Source organism: Sander lucioperca, chromosome 9 (assembly GCF_008315115.2).
Source record: "Sander lucioperca isolate FBNREF2018 chromosome 9, SLUC_FBN_1.2, whole genome shotgun sequence".
Taxonomy (NCBI): domain Eukaryota; kingdom Metazoa; phylum Chordata; class Actinopteri; order Perciformes; family Percidae; genus Sander; species Sander lucioperca.
Genome location: NC_050181.1, coordinates 29,799,614 through 29,819,484, shown reverse-complemented (window position 1 = coordinate 29,819,484; position 19,871 = coordinate 29,799,614). Strand labels below are relative to the sequence as shown.

At 39.4% G+C, this 19,871-nt stretch overlaps 1 protein-coding gene across 1 annotated transcript; it reads right to left on the bottom strand.

The window, feature by feature from the left end:
• Positions 1–16,554: 16,554 nt before the first annotated feature.
• Positions 16,555–18,127, bottom strand: LOC116038078. The gene is made up of 4 exons (XM_031282278.2): positions 18,026–18,127; positions 17,185–17,889; positions 16,903–17,028; positions 16,555–16,824 (listed from the first exon to the last, which is right to left on the bottom strand). The coding sequence occupies exons 1-4, from the start codon at positions 18,078–18,080 to the stop codon at positions 16,718–16,720; spliced, it is 993 nt and encodes a 330-aa protein (XP_031138138.2). The 5' UTR covers positions 18,081–18,127; the 3' UTR covers positions 16,555–16,717.
• Between the last annotated feature and the right edge of the window lie 1,744 nt (positions 18,128–19,871).

Below are 19,871 nucleotides of genomic sequence, written 5' to 3'. Positions count from 1 at the left end.
CATTTGTAGCCCTGTTTTTACCTGATACTTTCATAAAAGTACAAACACATGAAGTGAGAGGTATACACATGCTTAAACTTTATTTAAAACATGGTTAACCTGAAGCAGGACGGAGTCATGACTTATAACACCAAAGCAAGGCTTCTAGCTCAGGCTAGCTAGCGTTAGCAAATTACCTTCAAAGTTGCAAAGAAATGACGAAACGTAAAATTTGAAGCCTTTATTTAATTTGCTACATGGTGTTGTACTGGATGGCCGGACGACCCTCCGTATATCATTAACAGATACTTTAGGCAACTCCAGCAAACACCTTGTAAACTTCATCTTTGCCATCATAACGGTCTACTGTCACTGTCTAATGTTTTCTTCCGGTAACCGGGAATGTCCAAACATCCTTACGCCAATGCGTGCATAGGGCTGTGAAGTTTGCCGGTGTTCGCGCAAGCGTAGAACTGATCAGGCAGTGCACAGAACGGATTTTACAGGCGGTACGGATCGGGTACTGACAAAGGAATAAGATTTATACACACATTTTAATTTCCGAGTTCCATCTACAAATACATCAAAGAAAATCGGATAACGAGATTGTTTTTCGTTTTCCATTTTTTAATATCAAAACAAAAAACGAATAATGGGTTGTTTTCCGTTTTTTGTTTTCCTATTTACTAATGGTAATTGGGAAACTGGCCATTTTTCGTTTTTGTTTTTTTCCTTTCAAAACGAAAATCCGTTGGCCACCAAGTACACGGACCGTAACCCCATTTGTACAGGTCCTATCCCCTGAGCAATCGGCTATCCTAACCTTAACCACTCAAGGTGAAATGCCTAACCCCAACCAATCGAGCTGCTTCGTAGGGCGGGTCTTGGCGTGGTAATTCATAATTTTGCTGGCGGTGAGCAGAGGGTGCGCTGCCGTTTGGATGTCCGCGCAAACGACAATGGAAAGTTATGTTCTCTTTCGAGGAGGCAAGCGGGTTACACTAAAAGATGATGACATGTCTGTGGACAAGATATGCAGGATATTTCAGGTGCTGTTATTGTTCAATATATAATATATTACACGATATATAAGTAGCTATAATTTACAGTTTTGCACGTAAGGACATAGCTAACGTTATGTTGTGGACTTACCAACACAGTTCACAGAGCCTTGGTTAGCTTGGTGGCATGTGTTTCTAGACAGGTAACATTAAAGTTAGCATGAGTCCTTGCTAATATAAGTGACACTACTTTGCTAACTACCTAACTTTATTTGTTAAAATATGATGTTATTATATAATATGATATTTTTGTTTTCAGAAATTTTATTTAAACGTTTTGTTTATATTCGTTATTAAGCTAACAATGAATCTGATGGATTACCATTTGTCTTTTTACTGTTTTACCATTTATTTAAAATGTTCTTTAAACTTATGGTATTTTTCATTTTATGCACGTCAACAGGTTGATGGCAGCAGTCTGTACATTACAGATGATGCAAACACCGCAACATTTCCAGAGTCATCTGGACGTTTTTGCACCCTCAATCTTATACATCGCGGTCATTACGAGGTCCACGGGAATCCAGATCAAAGTCAGCTTCCTGCAAGCAGAGCCCTACCCGCTGCTGCTGTTCCTTTTGCCTTCATGCGCCGCCCCGCACCTGCCGCTTCTGCTTCCACCGAAACACCACGACCTTCCCCTGGAACTCCACGAGCTACTGGCCTGTTCCCTGCAAGATCCTTCCAAAGGTTACTTGTTAAATATGCAACTGAACTCTGCTGCTAAAATGTCATCCTATAGCTAAAATATTAATATAATTTTAGGCCCACAGGTGTGATTTTAAACAGTCTGGTTCATCCACAGGTCAATCCATGTTGCTGAAATAGTGAATGACAAGCTCAGTACTTCCAGGACAGTTGTCATTCGCTTTTTGGAAGCTGATGCAACTGTTGAACGAATAACGGCAAAGGTGAAGGATGCATTAGGCTGTGATGAGCCAATTACCCTGACAGACAGCCAAGGAAATGAAATAGTGGACTCAGATGGCACAAGAAGTAAGTTTTATGATCAGAATGGTCCGTGTACTTGGTGGCCAACGGATTTTCGTTTTAAAAGGAAAAAAACAAAAACGAAAAACGGCCAGTTTCCGAATTACCATTAGTAAATAGGAAAACAAAAAACGGAAAACAACCCATTATTCGTTTTTTGTTTTGATATTAAAAAACGGAAAACGAAAAACAATCTCGTTATCCGATTGTCTTTGATGTATTTGTAGATAGAACTCGGAAATTAAAATGTGTATATAAATCTTATTCCTTTTTCCGTACCACCTGTAAAATCTGTTCTGTGCACTGCCTGATCAGTTCTACGCTTGCGCGAACACCGGCAAACTTCACAGCTCTATGCACGCATTGGCGTAAGGATTTTTGGACATTCCCAGTTACCGGAAGAAAACATTAGACAGTGACAGTAGACCGTTATGATGGCAGAGATGAAGTTTACAAGGTGTTTGCTGGAGTTGCCTAAAGTATCTGTTAATGATATACGGAGCGTCGTCTGGCCATCCAGTACAACACCATGTAGCAAATTAAATAAAGGCTTCAAATTTTACGTTTCGTCATTTCTTTGCAACTTTGAAGGTAATTTGCTAACGCTAGCTAGCCTGAGCTAGAAGCCTTGCTTTAGTGTTTTAAGTCATGACTCCGTCCTGCTTCAGGTTAACCATGCTTTTAATAAAGTTTAAGCATGTGTATACCTCTCACTTCATGTGTTTATACTTTTATGAAAGTATCGGGTAAAACAGGGCTACAAATGAGATCTCTGTGAGAGACCAGCTAACTCCTAGCAAACTATTATGTAGCTCAATGCTGGACATTTCACCCCTAATTCCGGTCACTGTACTGTATTTGTATTTGTTTAGTATTTGGTTTAGAAGCCTTTATTGGTGATTTTTACGGTACAAAGTCCTGCTACATACGTACATAGCTAGCTATATGCTCCGCTATGTCGCGTTAGCATGCAGCTACAATAGTTATGAGCAGGGGTCACCAACCTTTTTGAAACTGAGAGCTACTTCATGGGTACCGAGTCATACGAAGGGCTACCAGTTTGATATGCTCTTCTGAAATAACAAATTTGCTCAGTTTGCCTTTAGTTATATATGATTATTAATGATTAATGATACTCATCTATGTGAAGACACTGATTACGTTAATGATTTCTCACAATAATTATCAACAATGACTTAACAAGGTGGGAAACAGATAATGTCAATATTCAATTTTCATTTTTAGAACAGGCCTGAGGGCTACTCATGTGGTCCTTGGGGGCTACCTGCTGCCCACGGGCACCGTGTTGGTGACCCCTGGTTATGAGTATGCTAATGTTAGATTGTAGTGGAACGAAGCAGCACTTTCTAATGTCAAAAATCACAGATAAAGGCTTCTGAACCAAACACTACACAATCGAACATGTTTCAGCAGGAATGTGACCCGGAATTGGGGAGAATTTAACAACATTGACAGCTAAGATGACCGTTAGCATGTAGCTACTATAGTGTTTACTGCCGTTAGCATGTAGCTATAGTGGTATACAGCAGTGGTGGCTGGGAGAGCTGTCATCCCATCTTCAAAAGGACACTTATGTACGTTTACACTTCATCGCATTAATAATAGACAGTCTATGGTTATTAGTCAAGACGAAGTATTAAAGGTAAAAACATGAACGTAAACAACACAACAACGATGTCGCTACACGGTTTTGGATCAGTGACAACTTTCGAATGTTTGTAGCTATGACTATTGTATAATAAAGATTTAATAAAAAAAGATTTAATAAAAAAGTTGTAGTGTTTGGTCGTAAAGTGTTGACACATGGTACAAACATAGACTGTAAATCGCACATGGACATTGTTAGTTTTCTACTACGTAATTATGCGCATACAGGCCAATAAATGCTATTGAATGGCGGGTCTTGGCGTGGCGGGAGTAACTTCCGGGTCACGAAAAAATACCAATGCAAAATTAAGGAATACGACTTATACACATGTATTTTAATTTACGAGTTCCATCGGAATTCATTCATTTTCAATCACATCCGTTACTGAGTAAAAAAAAAAGGAAAAACTTGTGAACACTGGCTTCAAGTGCAAGAAAACATCAGCTTTATCATGCAGTGTAAGCTGTGAAAAAATGCTGTATTAAGTTACTGCTAATGCAAACTGGACATTTCCTGCTGCTGCAGCTTCACATGTAAGCATTTCACTGGCGAAACACAAGTTGACTTTTATTATGAAGTGGTCATAATAAAATTATTGGTTATTATGAAGTGGTCATAGGAGATTAGCGCTGACCACTCTTATTCATCAAAAATGCATCTACACAACAAGACAACCGTCATAGCCTAATAATAATAATAATAATAATAATAATAATAATGAAGTGAAAACATTTTCAAAACTTCTCATATTAACATAAAAAAGGTCTCTAACGTTGTTTTGCGCCATTGCTTTGGCAAAGTATCTGTCAAACAAACTAAAATCGAAACCATGATATGGCTTTCCCTTATCAAATCGCAAAAGACTCCGATTTAATATAACAATATCTGTCAATCAAACAGGCCTATAATAAGTATAAATAAGATATAAAATCTTAAATCTTAAATATTAAATGTGATTTTTGGAGGTTAAAAAAGTAACTAAGTAACTTTTACTCTGTACATTTTAAATTAGCTACTTTTTACTTTAGCTTTAGATTTTTATACAAGTAATTTTACTTATACTTAAGTAAAAGTTCAACAAAGTAACAGTACTTTTACTTAAGTAGAATATTTTTTTACTCTTTTCACCTCTGCTATCGATAAACAACCAATGTTTGGTTATCTAATTAAATTTAAAAAATTGCATAAGCCTAGTACGGTGGCCCTGAAGTGCAAATCACAACAGCAAATAGGAAAACACGACGGCAAATAGGAAAACACGACGGCAAATATGAAAACACGACAGCAAATAGGAAAACGCGACGGCAAATAGGAAAACACGACGGCAAATAGGAAAACACGACGGCAAATATGAAAACACGACGGCAAATATGAAAACACGACGGCAAATAGGAAAACACGACGGCAAATATGAAAACATGAAAACACGACAGCAAATATGAAAACACGACGGCAAATATGAAAACACGACGGCAAATAGGAAAACACGACGGCAAATAGGAAAACACGACGGCAAATAGGAAAACACGACGGCAAATATGAAAACACGACGGCAAATATGAAAACACGACGGCAAATATGAAAACACGACGGCAAATATGAAAACACGACGGCAAATAGGAAAACACGACAGCAAATAGGAAAACACGACTGCAAATAGAAAAACACGACAGCAAATAGGATTCGATTCAGCAGGGAAACATAATTTACATTGCTAAGTGACTGATCCTCCGTTTTTTGAACCTCTTAATGTATTGAATGAGTGTTAGTCATTAAGGTAAATTATTAATTATGTCTAAAACACACTTTTAGATTTGTGAAAGCTTTATTGTCTTCATGAGAACACAATAAAGGGAGATTTCACCGTTTTTCTAAACTTGTCAAATCAGGACTAAATTATACCAGAGAGTCTAAGGAGTCTTAAAAACACAGTTTGAGATTTGTGAAAGCTTTATTCTATTTGTGAAAATGCAATAAAGGGAGGTTTTACTGTATTTTTCACATATAGACTACATTGGACCAGGTCCAGATCCAAAACCACAATACTTAAGACTTGTCAAATCAGGACTAAATTATCCCAGAGAGGCTAAATAAACTGTTTTATTTTATTGCCACAGCATGGCCTTTGCTAATTGACATTCAACGTACAAGTCCACGTCTCTCCATGTCATTTTTTATATCCATGAGCAGGTCTTCCTTCTCACTTCAAAAGAAAAGTAGAAAAAGTTATTTTTACCTTTTGGAAATCAATCCAAATATCGTCATAGATTTGCCAGTGGTTTAATTTACTCTTCAAATCCTTCTCCTTCAACATAAGTTTTGTTTTCTCACCTTTCCTCAGAAAAAGAGGCAGGACTGAGTATTTATTAAGATTTTTTTTAATTCATACTTCATAGGCCATTGTCTCAGGTGAGGAGCAACCCCACTTCTGGGGAACGCTGGGTCCCGATCTTCTTTGATGATGAAACCCAGCTGGACAGGATTGTGAAATACCTGTCAAACTTCCTCGACAGCTGTGACACACTCTCTGATAAAGTGTGCACCATGGTGTCTTCTGACAGGATCAAATACATCCTAAATGTGTTGCTGTCAGAGATAGGTCCACAGCAGTTCCACATTATATTCATGAAGACATTTTTTTCTATGACTTAAAGTGGCTATATGTAACTTTCAGTTTGTGTTAATTCTAGTGGCCACTTTGGATAAAAGTGGTAGTATTTTCACCACACCTGCTGTCGTAAAGGTTTTTTCTTTACGGTGCTGTATTGCCCACTGTAGATTACCAAGTTTGCGTTACCGTGTTTACACAAGTACAGGGGAAGACCTGCTCATGGATATAATAAATGACATGGAGAGAGTGAGTTAATTCTTGTCCAGTTTTGACAAGTTTAGGTATTGTGGTTTTGGATGTGGACTTGGTCCAATGTGGTCTACATATGCAAGAAACAGTAAAATTTCCCTTTATGGCATTTTCACAAATAGAATAAAGCTTTCACAAATCCCAAACTGTGTTTTTAAGACTCCTTAGCCTCTCTGGGATAATGTAGTCCAGATTTGACAAGTCTAGGTGGATCTAGACCTAGTCTAATGTGGTTTATATGTGAAAAAAAACTTGTGTTCTCATAAAGACAATAAAGCTTTCACAAATCTAAAAGTGTGTTTTAGACATAATTATAAATTTACCTTAATGACTAACACTCATTCAATACAGTAAGAGGTTAAAAAAACAGTTTTAAGTTCCCCTTAACTGCCAAATCAGAAGCTGCGAATCGGATGCCAACTTCAGCGTCGTGGCTACACTAGCGTCACCAGAAGGGAGAGATGAGGAGGAGAGGGAAAGCAAAAGACAAGCAGGGAGACAGAGGCCAAAAAGAGATGTTGAATAGATTATTTGCTATATTAGAGATTGCCATTCAAAAAATAAATGCATTAAATTAACTAGTTTGTCTGTGTCTTTTAAGTTTTTGGGTGTGTATATAATATAAACTGTTTTTCAATGTTTATTTTTCCATCAAATTATGACCTGGACACAGGAAACTTCTGAGTAATTATATTCAGATGCTACCTGTTTTTAATGAAAGACATTAATGAAACGTGTATCTTTATTATAACATTTATTCAAACATTACTATATACTGTACACAAGTATATTCAACATGAAGTGGCGATCAGACTCAGCTCCCGATGATGGTGTTGCTTCCGGACTGCAGACAGAAGGAGAAAGATTAGGTTAGTCCAGTAGTTATCCAACCTGTCCTGGTAAGATTAGGTTAGTCCAGTAGTTATCCAACCTGTCCTGGTAAGATTAGAATTGTATCACAAGTATATTTAAGCATACTGAAACATGAAGGTACTTCATGTAACTGTGTAGTGGTGTAGTTTCTTCATCATGGTCTTAACTGACAACTGTTGACCATTTAACACACTTACACCTACCTTTACTGTATTAGTGGGTGTTTATCAATGGAGGTATTATGACTTTTCATATGTTGGTTGTAGCCTTGTAGCTTGTGTGTTTACAGTACTATTTACCCTTTCTCACTTGCAGTTTAATGCATATCATACTGCCTGTGGTAGCTCATTAGCTGGTAGCGTTTACCTTGTATTTGCTGATCATATTTTGCACTGCATTTGTCTGAAAGCTAGAAGCTACTGGACAATGAGCTAATGTTGCATACATGCAGTAAACTACAAGCTAATGTAAACGGTTAGCTACTGCAATTCTCCTTACCGGTAAGTGTTATGACTACTGTACAAACATAAACTCCCACGAGTTTTTAATTTATTGACATGGGATAAATAAGACAAAACGACTATTGCTTACATTAAAGCCTATCGGTGTCGGTAACGTTACCTACCTTTGCACGTTGCGAGCAAAGTTCCTGACAGAATATTCTCCTCCTGCAAGCAGACTGACGCCGATTCACCAACAGCACAGTTCATAGTTCCACATCCATTTCGTCCAGTGTTTTGAAATGAGAAACGGCTAGTCCGTCTGTTAAAAGCATAGACAGTGAGGCCCTTTTATTTTGACAGTGCGTCTGTCCAGTCAGGAGGGTCCGTCCTCTACTAGATAGGCCCTACCTTTTCCGGTAGAAGTTAATGCCGTTGTGTTTTCCTATTTGCCGTCGTGTTTTCATATTTGCCGTCGTGTTTTCCTATTTGCCGTCGTGTTTTCATATTTGCCGTCGTGTTTTCATATTTGCCGTCGTGTTTTCCTATTTGCCGTCGTGTTTTCATATTTGCTGTCGTGTTTTCTTATTTGCCGTTTTGTTTTCATATTTGCTGTTGTGTTTTCATTTTTTCTGTTGTGTTTTCCTATTTGCCGTTGTGTTTTAGGATTTGTTGTTGCGTTTCTCTAATTGCTGTGGTGATTTGCACTTCAGGGCCACCGTAGCCTAGCCCTAGTCTGTATATCGGCCTAGCTGTGGTCAGCTCTTTATTTACTTTAAGAGTAGCATTCATTTGTATGTTTAACAAAAGCGGTAAACGGCGATTGATAAAAAAAAAAAAAATTACCTCAGCAATGCCTTCAGCGATTTCAACTTCAAGTTAGCCGTCAGGACAGAAATTCCTGACAAGTCCCTGCTCAGCACACCACATCCGCACACTCCTCGCAGAAAACCCCCGTATCGTTCCAAACTGTGAACCCAACGCTGCTGCTATATCCCCACAAGACATCCCATTCTTTCGGTTTTCTAATATAAAACTAGCATATTCGTCTAAAAACATTTTTACGCCCGTATCATTCTGTCTCATTGATGTCCAAATGACTTCCGGGTATGCAGCATACAACCGCTTACTACTTACGATCGCTTCCGGGTCACGCAAAAATACCAATGCAAAATTAAGGAATACGACTTATACACATGTATTTTAATTTCCGAGTTCCATCTACAAATACATCAAAGACAATCGGATAACGAGATTGTTTTTCGTTTTCCGTTTTTTAATATCAAAACAAAAAACGAATAATGGGTTGTTTTCCGTTTTTTTGTTTTCCTATTTACTACTGGTAATTGGGAAACTGGCCGTTTTTCGTTTTTGTTTTTTTCCTTTCAAAACGAAAATCCGTTGGCCACCAAGTACACGGACCTGTGTGTGTGTGGACACTCATGAACAGATTACACAGGTGGATTTCTGTTACTTACACGAAGGCCAGAGCAGGAGAACATTCACAAAGTAAAGCCTCATCTTCGTCTGCTTCACTGGTCCGGCTTCTCCTCCTCAGCAGTTCTGACTGACTGAAGCAACAGCAGCAGCACACTTAACAGATTCACCACTTGTCCTACATTCTGCCACCTCCGTCAGGTCTGATTGGTTCATCATCCTCACCTTGCGGAACAGATTTGCTAGTTCACATCGAAGCAAAAAAAACCCACCATCATGGCCCGTTGTACATCAAGATGTGTTGTCACACTGTCTCTACAGTCTGCTTGCTCTGTCTATAGAGACAATAAGGCATGGCCTGTTTGATATTAAATGAAAGCAGGTAAACCACAATGAGGTTGGCAAAATGGAAACTGCAATTTAGATGCATACTTTCCAGTGTTTCTACATGCAAAAGGCTGGTAAGAAAGAAAATGTAAGTATGGGTAACAGATCAAGATAATATATCTATGTAACTGCGGCTGTACCATAGTACTTGGTTGCACTGACCTGAATGTGGTGAGTGTGGTGTCTTAAATAGTAATGCTGTGATGCTGTATGAAGAGGAATCCGCCGACACTGTTCTTGATTATAAAAAGGTTTATTACAAGCAAAGATTCAGCATCAATTTTACAAACTCCTGAGAGCTTGGAGAACGACCAACCCAAATTCTTCCAAAAAGTCGTTCTAACTTTTCTTTGTGTGAGCAACATATATATCCTATGCATTGTATCAATATAGGGCGTAATATGTGCGAGTATACCATTGGAGGGATAACTGACCAATCGATGCCTGTTATCTGGCACAACTCCAAAAAAGGTATCTTCTGTCTTGGGGGGACCTCTGCTCTGCTTAACAATTTCCAGATGTTCTCAGTAAGTGTAGAGTAAAGTTCATAGGACTCCCTTATAACAAACCTTTAAGCAAAGTTTATAGAAAGTTATACTTCCAAAAGTCGTTCTAACTTTTCTTTGTGTGTGAGCAACATATATATCCTATGCATTGTATCAATATAGGGCGTAATATGTGAGTATACCATTGGAGGGATAACTGACCAATCGATGCCTGTTATCTGGCAACTCCAAAAAAGGTATCTTCTGTCTTGGGGGGACCTCTGCTCTGCTTAACAATTTCCAGATGTTCTCAGTAAGTAGAGTAAAGTTCATAGGACTCCTTATAACAAACCTTTAAGCAAAGTTTATAGAAAGTTATAGAATGTCATATACTACATGAGTCAAGGGAGAATAAAACATTTTAGAAAGAAAAAACCCTCGCTGCATCTCTTTTTTTTTCCGAAAACAGTGACCCTAGTTTTTTAGAGGGACTATTTTTCAGTACAAAGTACTTCCACTTAAACCTGTAACAGGAACACTTTTTTTTAAATACATGCTTCTCCTGTTTTTTTTAAATAAATTATTCTTTTCCCCCCTTATTGCATTGCGTGCAAGGCAGAAATCTTAAGAGAGTAATATTGCAAAACTGGGACACATCGATTCATTTACATGACTAGATACCATTTGATGTAAACAATGAATTGTGCTTTTTGTAATTTGTGTGGACTCACTCCTAATAAATGCAATTTCTGATAACAGACAGCTTGAAGGAACATTTGGAAAATTTGAAAAAGATTTGCATTTGCTTTTTTGTTGAGAATTAATTGAGAAGATTAATACCACACTCTTGTCTATATGAATGTTACGTTATTGTCAGGTTTTTTAGAGCAAGGCACTACACAAGAATAGGGTAAAGATAATACATATCACCATTACACTTTCCCTGTTGACAACTTGCATTAATTCAATTTTTATTATTACAAGCTTTTTGAAATTGTAGTCTTTAATATGCACATTAAGCATTATCTAATTAAATATGTGATCATTTGCATACATTTCTAAAACAGCAATGTGAACATTGGATGAATTCTTGTTTCATGTTGTTGACACATTGGTCAAAGGTTTTTAGGTCATTTTGGATATCTTTTTATCACTCCATGAATCAGAAAATACTAACACAGGCCTTTTTTGCCATGTTTTTATGAATAAAATGTTATATAAATCAAGCTTTGGATGACAAAAGCACAAACCCCTCTGTAAAAACCTTGAATATAGCAGCATATTAGTCTGGGAAAACCCTGACGAACTTCCGGCAATTTTGAGATCTGCTCTGCAAGTCAGTCTGACCAAGAGCCCATTCAAGCCCATTTCCAATTCTTCCAAATCAAGGCACCATTCACCACCGTTGAGGCGGGCTTTACACGATGACGATAGCGCAGCGACGGCGAGCAGCTTTTTGTTTACATTCAACATGCTGGCCACCGAAGGGCAGCAACCCGTTGATGCCGCAGTCGCTGCTACGTCACCCAGATCGTTGGTCTGATTGGTTGAAGGACTATCCATTGCTCCCAGAGGCATTTGAGTGGCGTCCGTTGGTGACGTGTGAAAGAACCTTGCCCAGACCCACTCTCAGTTACAACTGAGAAGGGTCTGGTGTCAACCAGGCTAGCGGCATATGTTGGTGCTACTAAAGTAGACTTCTCTCTCAGAGTATGAGAAACAAATTTTTTTGAGAAAGGGTTGTGGTTAGGTTTATTTTCTTCTGACCTTCTAAAAACAGAACGTCATAAAACCCAAGTACCGTTAATGCAATTAGACTTATGTATTCATTTAACTTTTATTTAAAGTTTTACAGCTGGGGACTCGAAAACCCCAAACAGAAAACAGTCATAAAGTATAAAGATGATAAAACAATGTTAAGTGTGTTTCTGAGCTGTTAAAGTCGACCTCTGACAGTACATAAGGAGAGACCGATCAAAACTTAAGACACTTAATTTATATTTACACATGACACTTACAACAACTGTATATTGATTTATTTTTTTTTATTAATGAATAGCCAAATTAAGAAGATTGTTGAGGGAGGAAACTATATGTAAACCCATGCAGTCACTGCAGGAATTGATGAACTTTTTAGGAATGGAGGCCACGTTAGGAATGTTTTTAGGTGTGGGAGGGAACCAGAGGACTTAGAGTAAATCCATGCAATCACTGCATGGAATATTTGCCAAATTAAGAAAGTGTGTTTGGGGTGGGGGACTCCATGCTACTAAAATATGACACCACAGTATCACATCTGGGCGCTGATTTGTTCTTTCAGGGAGTCCTGTTGTCTGCGGTTGTTCTCTGTCTTCAACCTCATCGCTGTACACTTCCCCTCCAGAGCTTTTTCTTTGTCGGCCTTTTTAGTAACCTTCTGTAGTTCTTTATGAAGGGCTTTATTCAGCCGGTTCAAGCAGTTTTTCTCCACTTTCAGGGAATCGTATGTATTGGCCCAAACACTCTCACCTCGGAGTGCGTCGCCGAGCTCCTGAACTTTAAGCTGCAGAGCTCTGTTTTCTTGGCTCACAGCTTCGTTCTCTGACTTCAAGTCATTGTTTCTTTCCTCCAGAGTTTCTTCTTTGGAGAACTTTTTCTCCAGCTTCTGTAGTTCTTTCTGCAGAGTGTTGTTGTGGTTCATGAGAACTTTTTTCTCTGCCTTCAGTGCTTTATAATTCGCCTGAAAGGCATTCAAAACTCTGAGGTTTTCATTAAAATTTTGGATTTCCTCCATGGCTTTGTTGTTCTGGAGCGTCAAGTTGTCTGTCTGTTGTTTCAGAACGTCGTATTTGTACTTCCAGTCTGGTTCATTCAGAAGCTTCTTAAAAACATCAGAATGGGTTTTACCCAGGGCTCGGTTTTGTGCCTGCTGAACTTTCTCTTCAGCTTCCAGGTCTACATAACTGTTCTTTAAATATCTTTTAATCATGAGTTGGTCCTTCACGAATTGGATTTGCTGATTCAAATTATCGTTGTCTTTCTTCAGAACGCCCACGCGGTCCAATGTTTCCTTGTACATGTCACGCCAGATGTTTAAATTGGCTGATTTATTTTTGAGAGCCTGGAGTTCCTGCAGCAAGGCGTCATTTTCACAGCTCATGTGTTCATTTAATGCCTTCACTGCCTCTACCTCTTCCTCCAAATCGTTATTATTCTCGATCTCTTCGCGCATCTCGTGAATCTGATGTCGCAAAGCCTCATTCTGCTGGCTAATCGCCTCTTTCTCGGCTTTTGCATCGTTGTAGGATTGCTGATGCCTCTCCTTCAGCTCCAGGAGTTGGCTTTGCAGGGCGGCGTTTTGCTGGCTCATTGCCTCTGTCTGCCGTTTTAATCCAGCACACATTATGTCCACACTGGTCTCATTTTGGAGTTCTTTCTGCAGGTAGTGAATCTCACTCTGCAGCTCCTCGTGCTCTTGTCTCACAGCCTCATATTCTTCTTTCACTTCATCAAAGTTGTTGAGCCGGTTTTTGAGATCGCTAACTGTTTGTTGCAGAGTTTGACGCTGCAGATCCATCGCCACATTTGAAGCTTTTGTTTCTTTACACAAAGCCTCAATAGTGCTGTAATTTTGGACCTTGTCGCTGAGCTCCCTCACTTCTTTTAGAAGGTAGTCACATTTCTTCTTTGCAGCTTTTTCCTCAGCCTTCCCTGTGGTGAACATTTCCTCCAAATTTTCCCAGCCATTGAACTGTCTCTGGCGCTTGTGAATTTGGTGGCGCAGGCTCTTAAGCTGTTGCGTGATGGCCTGTAGGCTCACACTCATTTCATCCTGGTTGCTAACCATAACTGTCGGTTCCTGGCCGAGGGCCATGGTGTCGTTCTTCAAGGACTCCAGAGGAAGGACCATGTTTTGGTTGCAACTTGTGTTCTGCTCTCTTAAAGCTTATCGCTGAAAAATACTTCTCTGTTTAGCACAGAAATACAGAAGCAAGCTGTATTGTCGGTGTTGAAGAGATGATAATCAACGCTGCACAGTAAAACCGTGATGAGATTCTCAGTACTCAGTGAGAGATCGCCTGTCTATCAACCTTCTAACAGAGAACTTTGATCTTGGTGAAGGTAGAATGGGTCACTTAGAATGTTGACATGAAAGGCACATGTACAGGATGTGACATCACTGCATTCTATTTCTATGATGCAACATATAGGCAGCTGTTGCCTTGGTAACAATGAACAGAGTTGCATAATGGGTAACATAGGTCTGTAAACAGCTGTTGCCTTGCTGACAAGGAATGAGTTGCATTTTGGGTAATGTAGGCAAGAAAGTGAATGCTTAGAATAAAATGTTAACTCTGGTTGTGCTGCATTGACAACATTTTTTTTAACTGATCACTGTGAGTCTGCTATTTTTAAAGGAGTTATACTGTGGGAGTCTGATAATAATGTCACACACACACATATCACGTCATGTCATGTTTTGCTGCTCATGATCACAATGCTAGACATTTGCCGTTGTTGGACCATTTTACTTTTTACTCATGGCAACCAAGCTACGCAAATCAAACATTTTGATCATGATAAGTGTCTGCTGTTGGGTCATAAAGGCGGGGACACCAAGATACAGCAAGGCCTAGGCTTCCTATGTTGTTTTGGCAGTTCTGTCCAATTCTGTCAAACAAAGAGCGTCCATGCACTGTTCAGGCCAGTGATGAGTAAAACAGCTATGTTATCGGGCAGTCTGGCAAATATGGAGCCATGCTTAGATAAGGCATTACATTTGATCTGTGTGTGTGTGTGTGTGTGTGTGTGTATGTGTGTGTGTGATCTGTGTGTGATGGGATCCTCCAAGCAGCTGCAAACACCGTTGCATTGAGTACATATCACAGCTCAACGCAATCTTATGAGCGGGATCTTATGATATCGTACGAAAATGTATGCACAACAATCCGTATGATAAACTACAAAATTACAGTGAGGTGCCGGTCGCTTTAGCGGCCGTTGCAGTTGAGTTTAGCCAACGAAAGTTGACCTTCGTGGGTGACGAAAGTTTAGTTTAGACACCAAACCTTCTAGTTAAGATTAGAAAAAAAGATGTGGTTTGGATCGTAACACCGGTCCCCTCAAAGTTATAGGCAATTGTAAAATTCCATACATTCTTTACATATTTATTGAAAACCACCATTTACAGACACATCTGATCAAATCCTTAACAAATAAGAGAAACATGTTAATAAGAGCTTTAAAGGTGCTGTCAGAGTGTCTGCTCCCCCACCCCCAATACAATGACGTTTCTTTCGTCTGCGTTGTTTACTTCTGAAAAGGTCAACCACAACATCTCTGCTCTGTACAGAAGCAGTACTCTTTACTTCTCTAAATGCCTCTCTGTGAAAATGTGGCTTCCTTCCAACGTGGCTTCTGAGAACCATCTGAGGTGATCTTACCTGGAAACCACAGAGCAGTTTAAAGTAGACTTATATTTATCTTAATATGATTTTACTGGTTTTCATCCAACTCATTTTTGGTATAAAACACATAAAGCTTGAGTCAGTTTGGTTTTGTATAGCAGTTTACATTTTCGTTACCCCACTTGAAGATAACCTTTTGTGGTTGTTGGCACACACACACACACACACACACACACACACACACACACACACACACACACACACACACACACACACACACACACACACACACACACAATTAGTTTGGTCAATATTAAAATCACGGTTATATTCAACACGATTACCCATTGACTTTTGGAAGGATGTTGCATTTATTGAACTTAAAAAACAGTGTAACACTTATACAAGTCAACAGTGAAAACACCAAGAACTGTGAAATTTCCCTTAATACTTTTCCTGTTGAACTTTTTGAGCACACACACACACACACACACACACACACACACACACACACACACACACACACACACACACACACATATATATTTATATCCTGTCTGTATATTTCAGGTGTGGCAGAAAGCTCGGAGACTCGGCTACTATTGAATGTCTCTCTCACACACACACACACACACACACACACACACACACACACACACACAAACACAAACACACATTAATACCTTTCCTATTGAACTTTTTGAATTCCCCTTAAAATAAACAATATAAAAATATTCTTAAATGTTCAAATAGCGGGACAAGACATAAAAACAGTTTACTTGCTAAATGTAATTTGCATATATGTTTTTCTTGGTTACATTGTTTTTGTGATCGTTGGGAGCTGAAATCGTGATCAAAATTGGATTAATTGCAGAGCCCTGATACAAAGTGTCACATTAGCTCAACACAGCATCATCAACTTTTAACAAGCAGTATTCATTTACACACACAATGATTTAGACATATAGTGAGATTCATGTTATGTCTTAAGAAAAGCTTGTTCAATGAGATTACTGCAAGATGAGGCTTTAGCAATACAGAGTAAAAATGTTTAAATCATATTTACAAAACGGCTACATTACACGGTTAAAGTGACACACACACACGTGTCATGTATTACACAGAGACAGAGATTAAACATGGCCAGCTCTACTGCTTCACACTAAAGTACACACATTCACTCCAGGTGTCGTCTCTCTGCATCTTTGATGCGTTCATCTTTGTTTTAGAGCTATCTGAAAATCTTGCTTGAGACTCTGAAAAACAGAAAGAAAAACTCACTACCATGCCATGATCAGTGAGTACATGCTGTAGATACAAACAGTACTACTAACCTGCACACAGGCAGCGGTTTCTGTTGTTCATCATACACATTAAGAAAGCCAGTAAAACACTCAGGATGGTGGTGAATGTCGATGTTCCACTCAAGAAATACACCAAGACTGGAGAGTACATCTCATCTGTAGAGAGACGGACATCAGAGACACTACAGAGCAGCTTTTATATCCCTCTGTGTTTAGATGAGACAACCTCTGCTACAACAAAAACTCCCCAAAGACAAAGCCTTAAATCTGGAACCTACTTATCAATTGATGTCTGCTAGAAAAGTGCCTTACCTTCTAACTCCAGCTTGGTCCCGTTCCCAAACAGAATGTGTCCACATGAGGCAACAGCACAGTAGTAGGTCCCAGCATGAGGAAGATTCAGACTCTTCATCGGCAGCTTGTAGACACAGGTGTGTGTTTGTGTGTTGGGTTTCCTCTCACACTGATCATTCCTGCCTCCATGGGTGTAAATGAGTCCTGGCTGAGATTCCTCCGACTTCTTGAACCAGTAAACACTGTGTTCTCCATCACAGGTCCCAGTGTGTACTGTACAGTTCAGAGTCACAGAGCCTCCTGGCTGGATGCTCTCAGATGCTGACTGATGGACCGTAGCTGCCACCTTCAAACCTGAACCTTCTACATTGACTAAGGTTCCCTCCGCAAATTCAATAGATAATGAATAACTTGCACAGTAGTAGGTAGCTGAGTCTGAAACGTGCAAATCTGTGATCTTCAAATGATATTTACCTGTTTCAGTATCCAATGTGAAGCGTGGATTGTTTTTGAATTCATCATGAAATATTCCATTTCTTTCATACTTGTAGTAAGTAGAGATGAGCCGTGGTTTCTGTCCCAGAGTTTGCTTATACCAGTGAAACCTTAAAGCAACATCGCCTTCATAGAAACATCTCAAAGTGAAGTCATCCCCAGTTTTAGCTGTTACAAAACCACTCTGTTGATGAAGAGATGAGGAGAGTTTTGGATCAGTCGTCTGAGCTGTAGTGATAGGAGAGACAAAGCAAATGCACCTTATTAACACGCGAAAAACATAACTGAATATCTATTCTATAACTAATGTCATGAGTAGTGGCTTAACAAATTCAAACTTGCAGTCACAAAAAAGACAACTCGCCAACTTTTCCGAAGAACAAACACATCAGATAGAAGAGAAACTTTGGAGATGTCATCGTGTTCAAATTGTCGTGCTGAATGAAAAGAATCTACATTTTGTCTCCACTCTTCAGAGACAAGGATGCATTTGATTGGCCAACCAGAAGTGACTCTGTACATCCTATTTAGGAAACTTGATCACATGCTCACTGCCACTGTAGAGATACAGGTTTACCATTCATGGTGTCTTTGGTTACAGTCCTAAAGATATTGATTCATACATCAGTGTGGTTTTATGATAATGTTAACACTAATAACATACAGTAGGGCTTAGTCGTCCTTAACATTTGGCAATAAACAGATCATATATTACAACAGGTCATTATTAATTGCCAGATTTTAATGAATAACATTAACACTTTAAAAAAGTACAAGTGCAAATTGAACAAATATAGTGCAAATGCACATTAAAAGATCTGCACGTATATCAACATGTCAATATCAACACAGCAAACTTTCACTCACATTAGCTGATACAAACCCACTCTCTCTTGATGATGAAATGAGGAGAATTTCAGATTATTTGACTGAGCTGGTGTGAAATAAGAGACAAAGCAAATGCACAATTACTTTTATGTGACATATCCATCAGTAATTGAAAAAAATATTTGAACCATTTATATGAGGAGTGACCATACTCCATAAAAGTTGGAATTACAAAAACACAACTCACCCATTTCCCCCCAAAACAGACATGTCAGATACATAAAGTTTGGGGATGTCATCGTGTTTCAAATAACCGCGTCAACCCCCCCCCCCCCTCACACACACACACACACACACACACATACATACACACACACATACATACATACATACTTTTCTTTTCCTGTCGTATTTGAAGTGGAGGGATGTTTGAGTGGTCTTTGTCTTTAAGAGCATCTATAGTATGTGAGAGTGCAAACACTGTTACATCCTGTAGAAAACCACAAAGCCAATTGCACTAAAAAAGATACAAAAAACAAGAACATAGGGGTAAGGGCCAACAGGTTTCAGAGTGACTGGGATGTAGAAAGGCCAAACTGTAACCAATACAGTAATATATACTGTACAAGGCATAATGAAGCAAACTTGGACATTAAATACAAATGCTGAAGTCGATTGAAAACCTTCCCGTGCCATGTTTAACAAATGATGACACACATAGCTGGCAGAAATATTATCGAAAATGGAAAAGAATATATAAAATATATGATATATAAAAAATAATAAAATTTCACTGGAAATTTTGGACATTCTGGTCAAAGGTGCGCTCACCTTTGCTCACGCAGCGAGGCGCCGGAGGAGAGGGTAACGGGCCGGTGCGCTTGTGCGTCTCCACCAGCGAGGATTACGCACACCGTTACCGGGATACCTGTCTAACGTGCACTCACTGCCCAACAAACTGGAGGAATTACAACTGCTGTTGGGGGGAAACAGGGACTTTTCTTCATCTGCTGTTTTGTGCTTCACGGAGACGTGGCTTTGTGGATTAATACCGGACTCTGCGCTGCAGCTGGCAGGCTTCCAGCTTTTCAGAGCGGACAGAGACACGGACCTCTCCGGCAAAACTAAAGGTGGAGGAATCTGTTTCTACATCAACAGCGGCTGGTGCAACGACGTGACAGTGACCCAGCAGCACTGTTCTCCTGACCTGGAATATTTCATCATAAACTGTAAGCCTTTTTATTCACCCCGTGAGTTTGCTTCATTCATTCTGGTCGGTGTTTACATCTCACCGCAGGCCAACGTGCAGGATGCGCAGCGCATGCTCGCCGACCAGATACTGTGTGTGGAGCGGACCAACCCGGACTCCCTAGTTATTGTCC

What these genes read in the sequence shown, in the direction of transcription:
- LOC116038078 (XM_031282278.2), bottom strand. Translation starts at nt 18,080, where the DNA reads ATGACATCTCCAAAGTTTCTCTTCTATCTGATGTGTTTGTTCTTCGGA. An exon ending in GACCAAGCTGGAGTTAGAAG is followed by an intron (nt 17,029 to 17,184) that starts GTAAGGCACTTT and finishes GTCTCTCTACAG; the next exon opens with ATGAGATGTACTCTCCAGTC. An exon ending in AAACCGCTGCCTGTGTGCAG is followed by an intron (nt 16,825 to 16,902) that starts GTTAGTAGTACT and finishes TCTGTTTTTCAG; the next exon opens with AGTCTCAAGCAAGATTTTCA.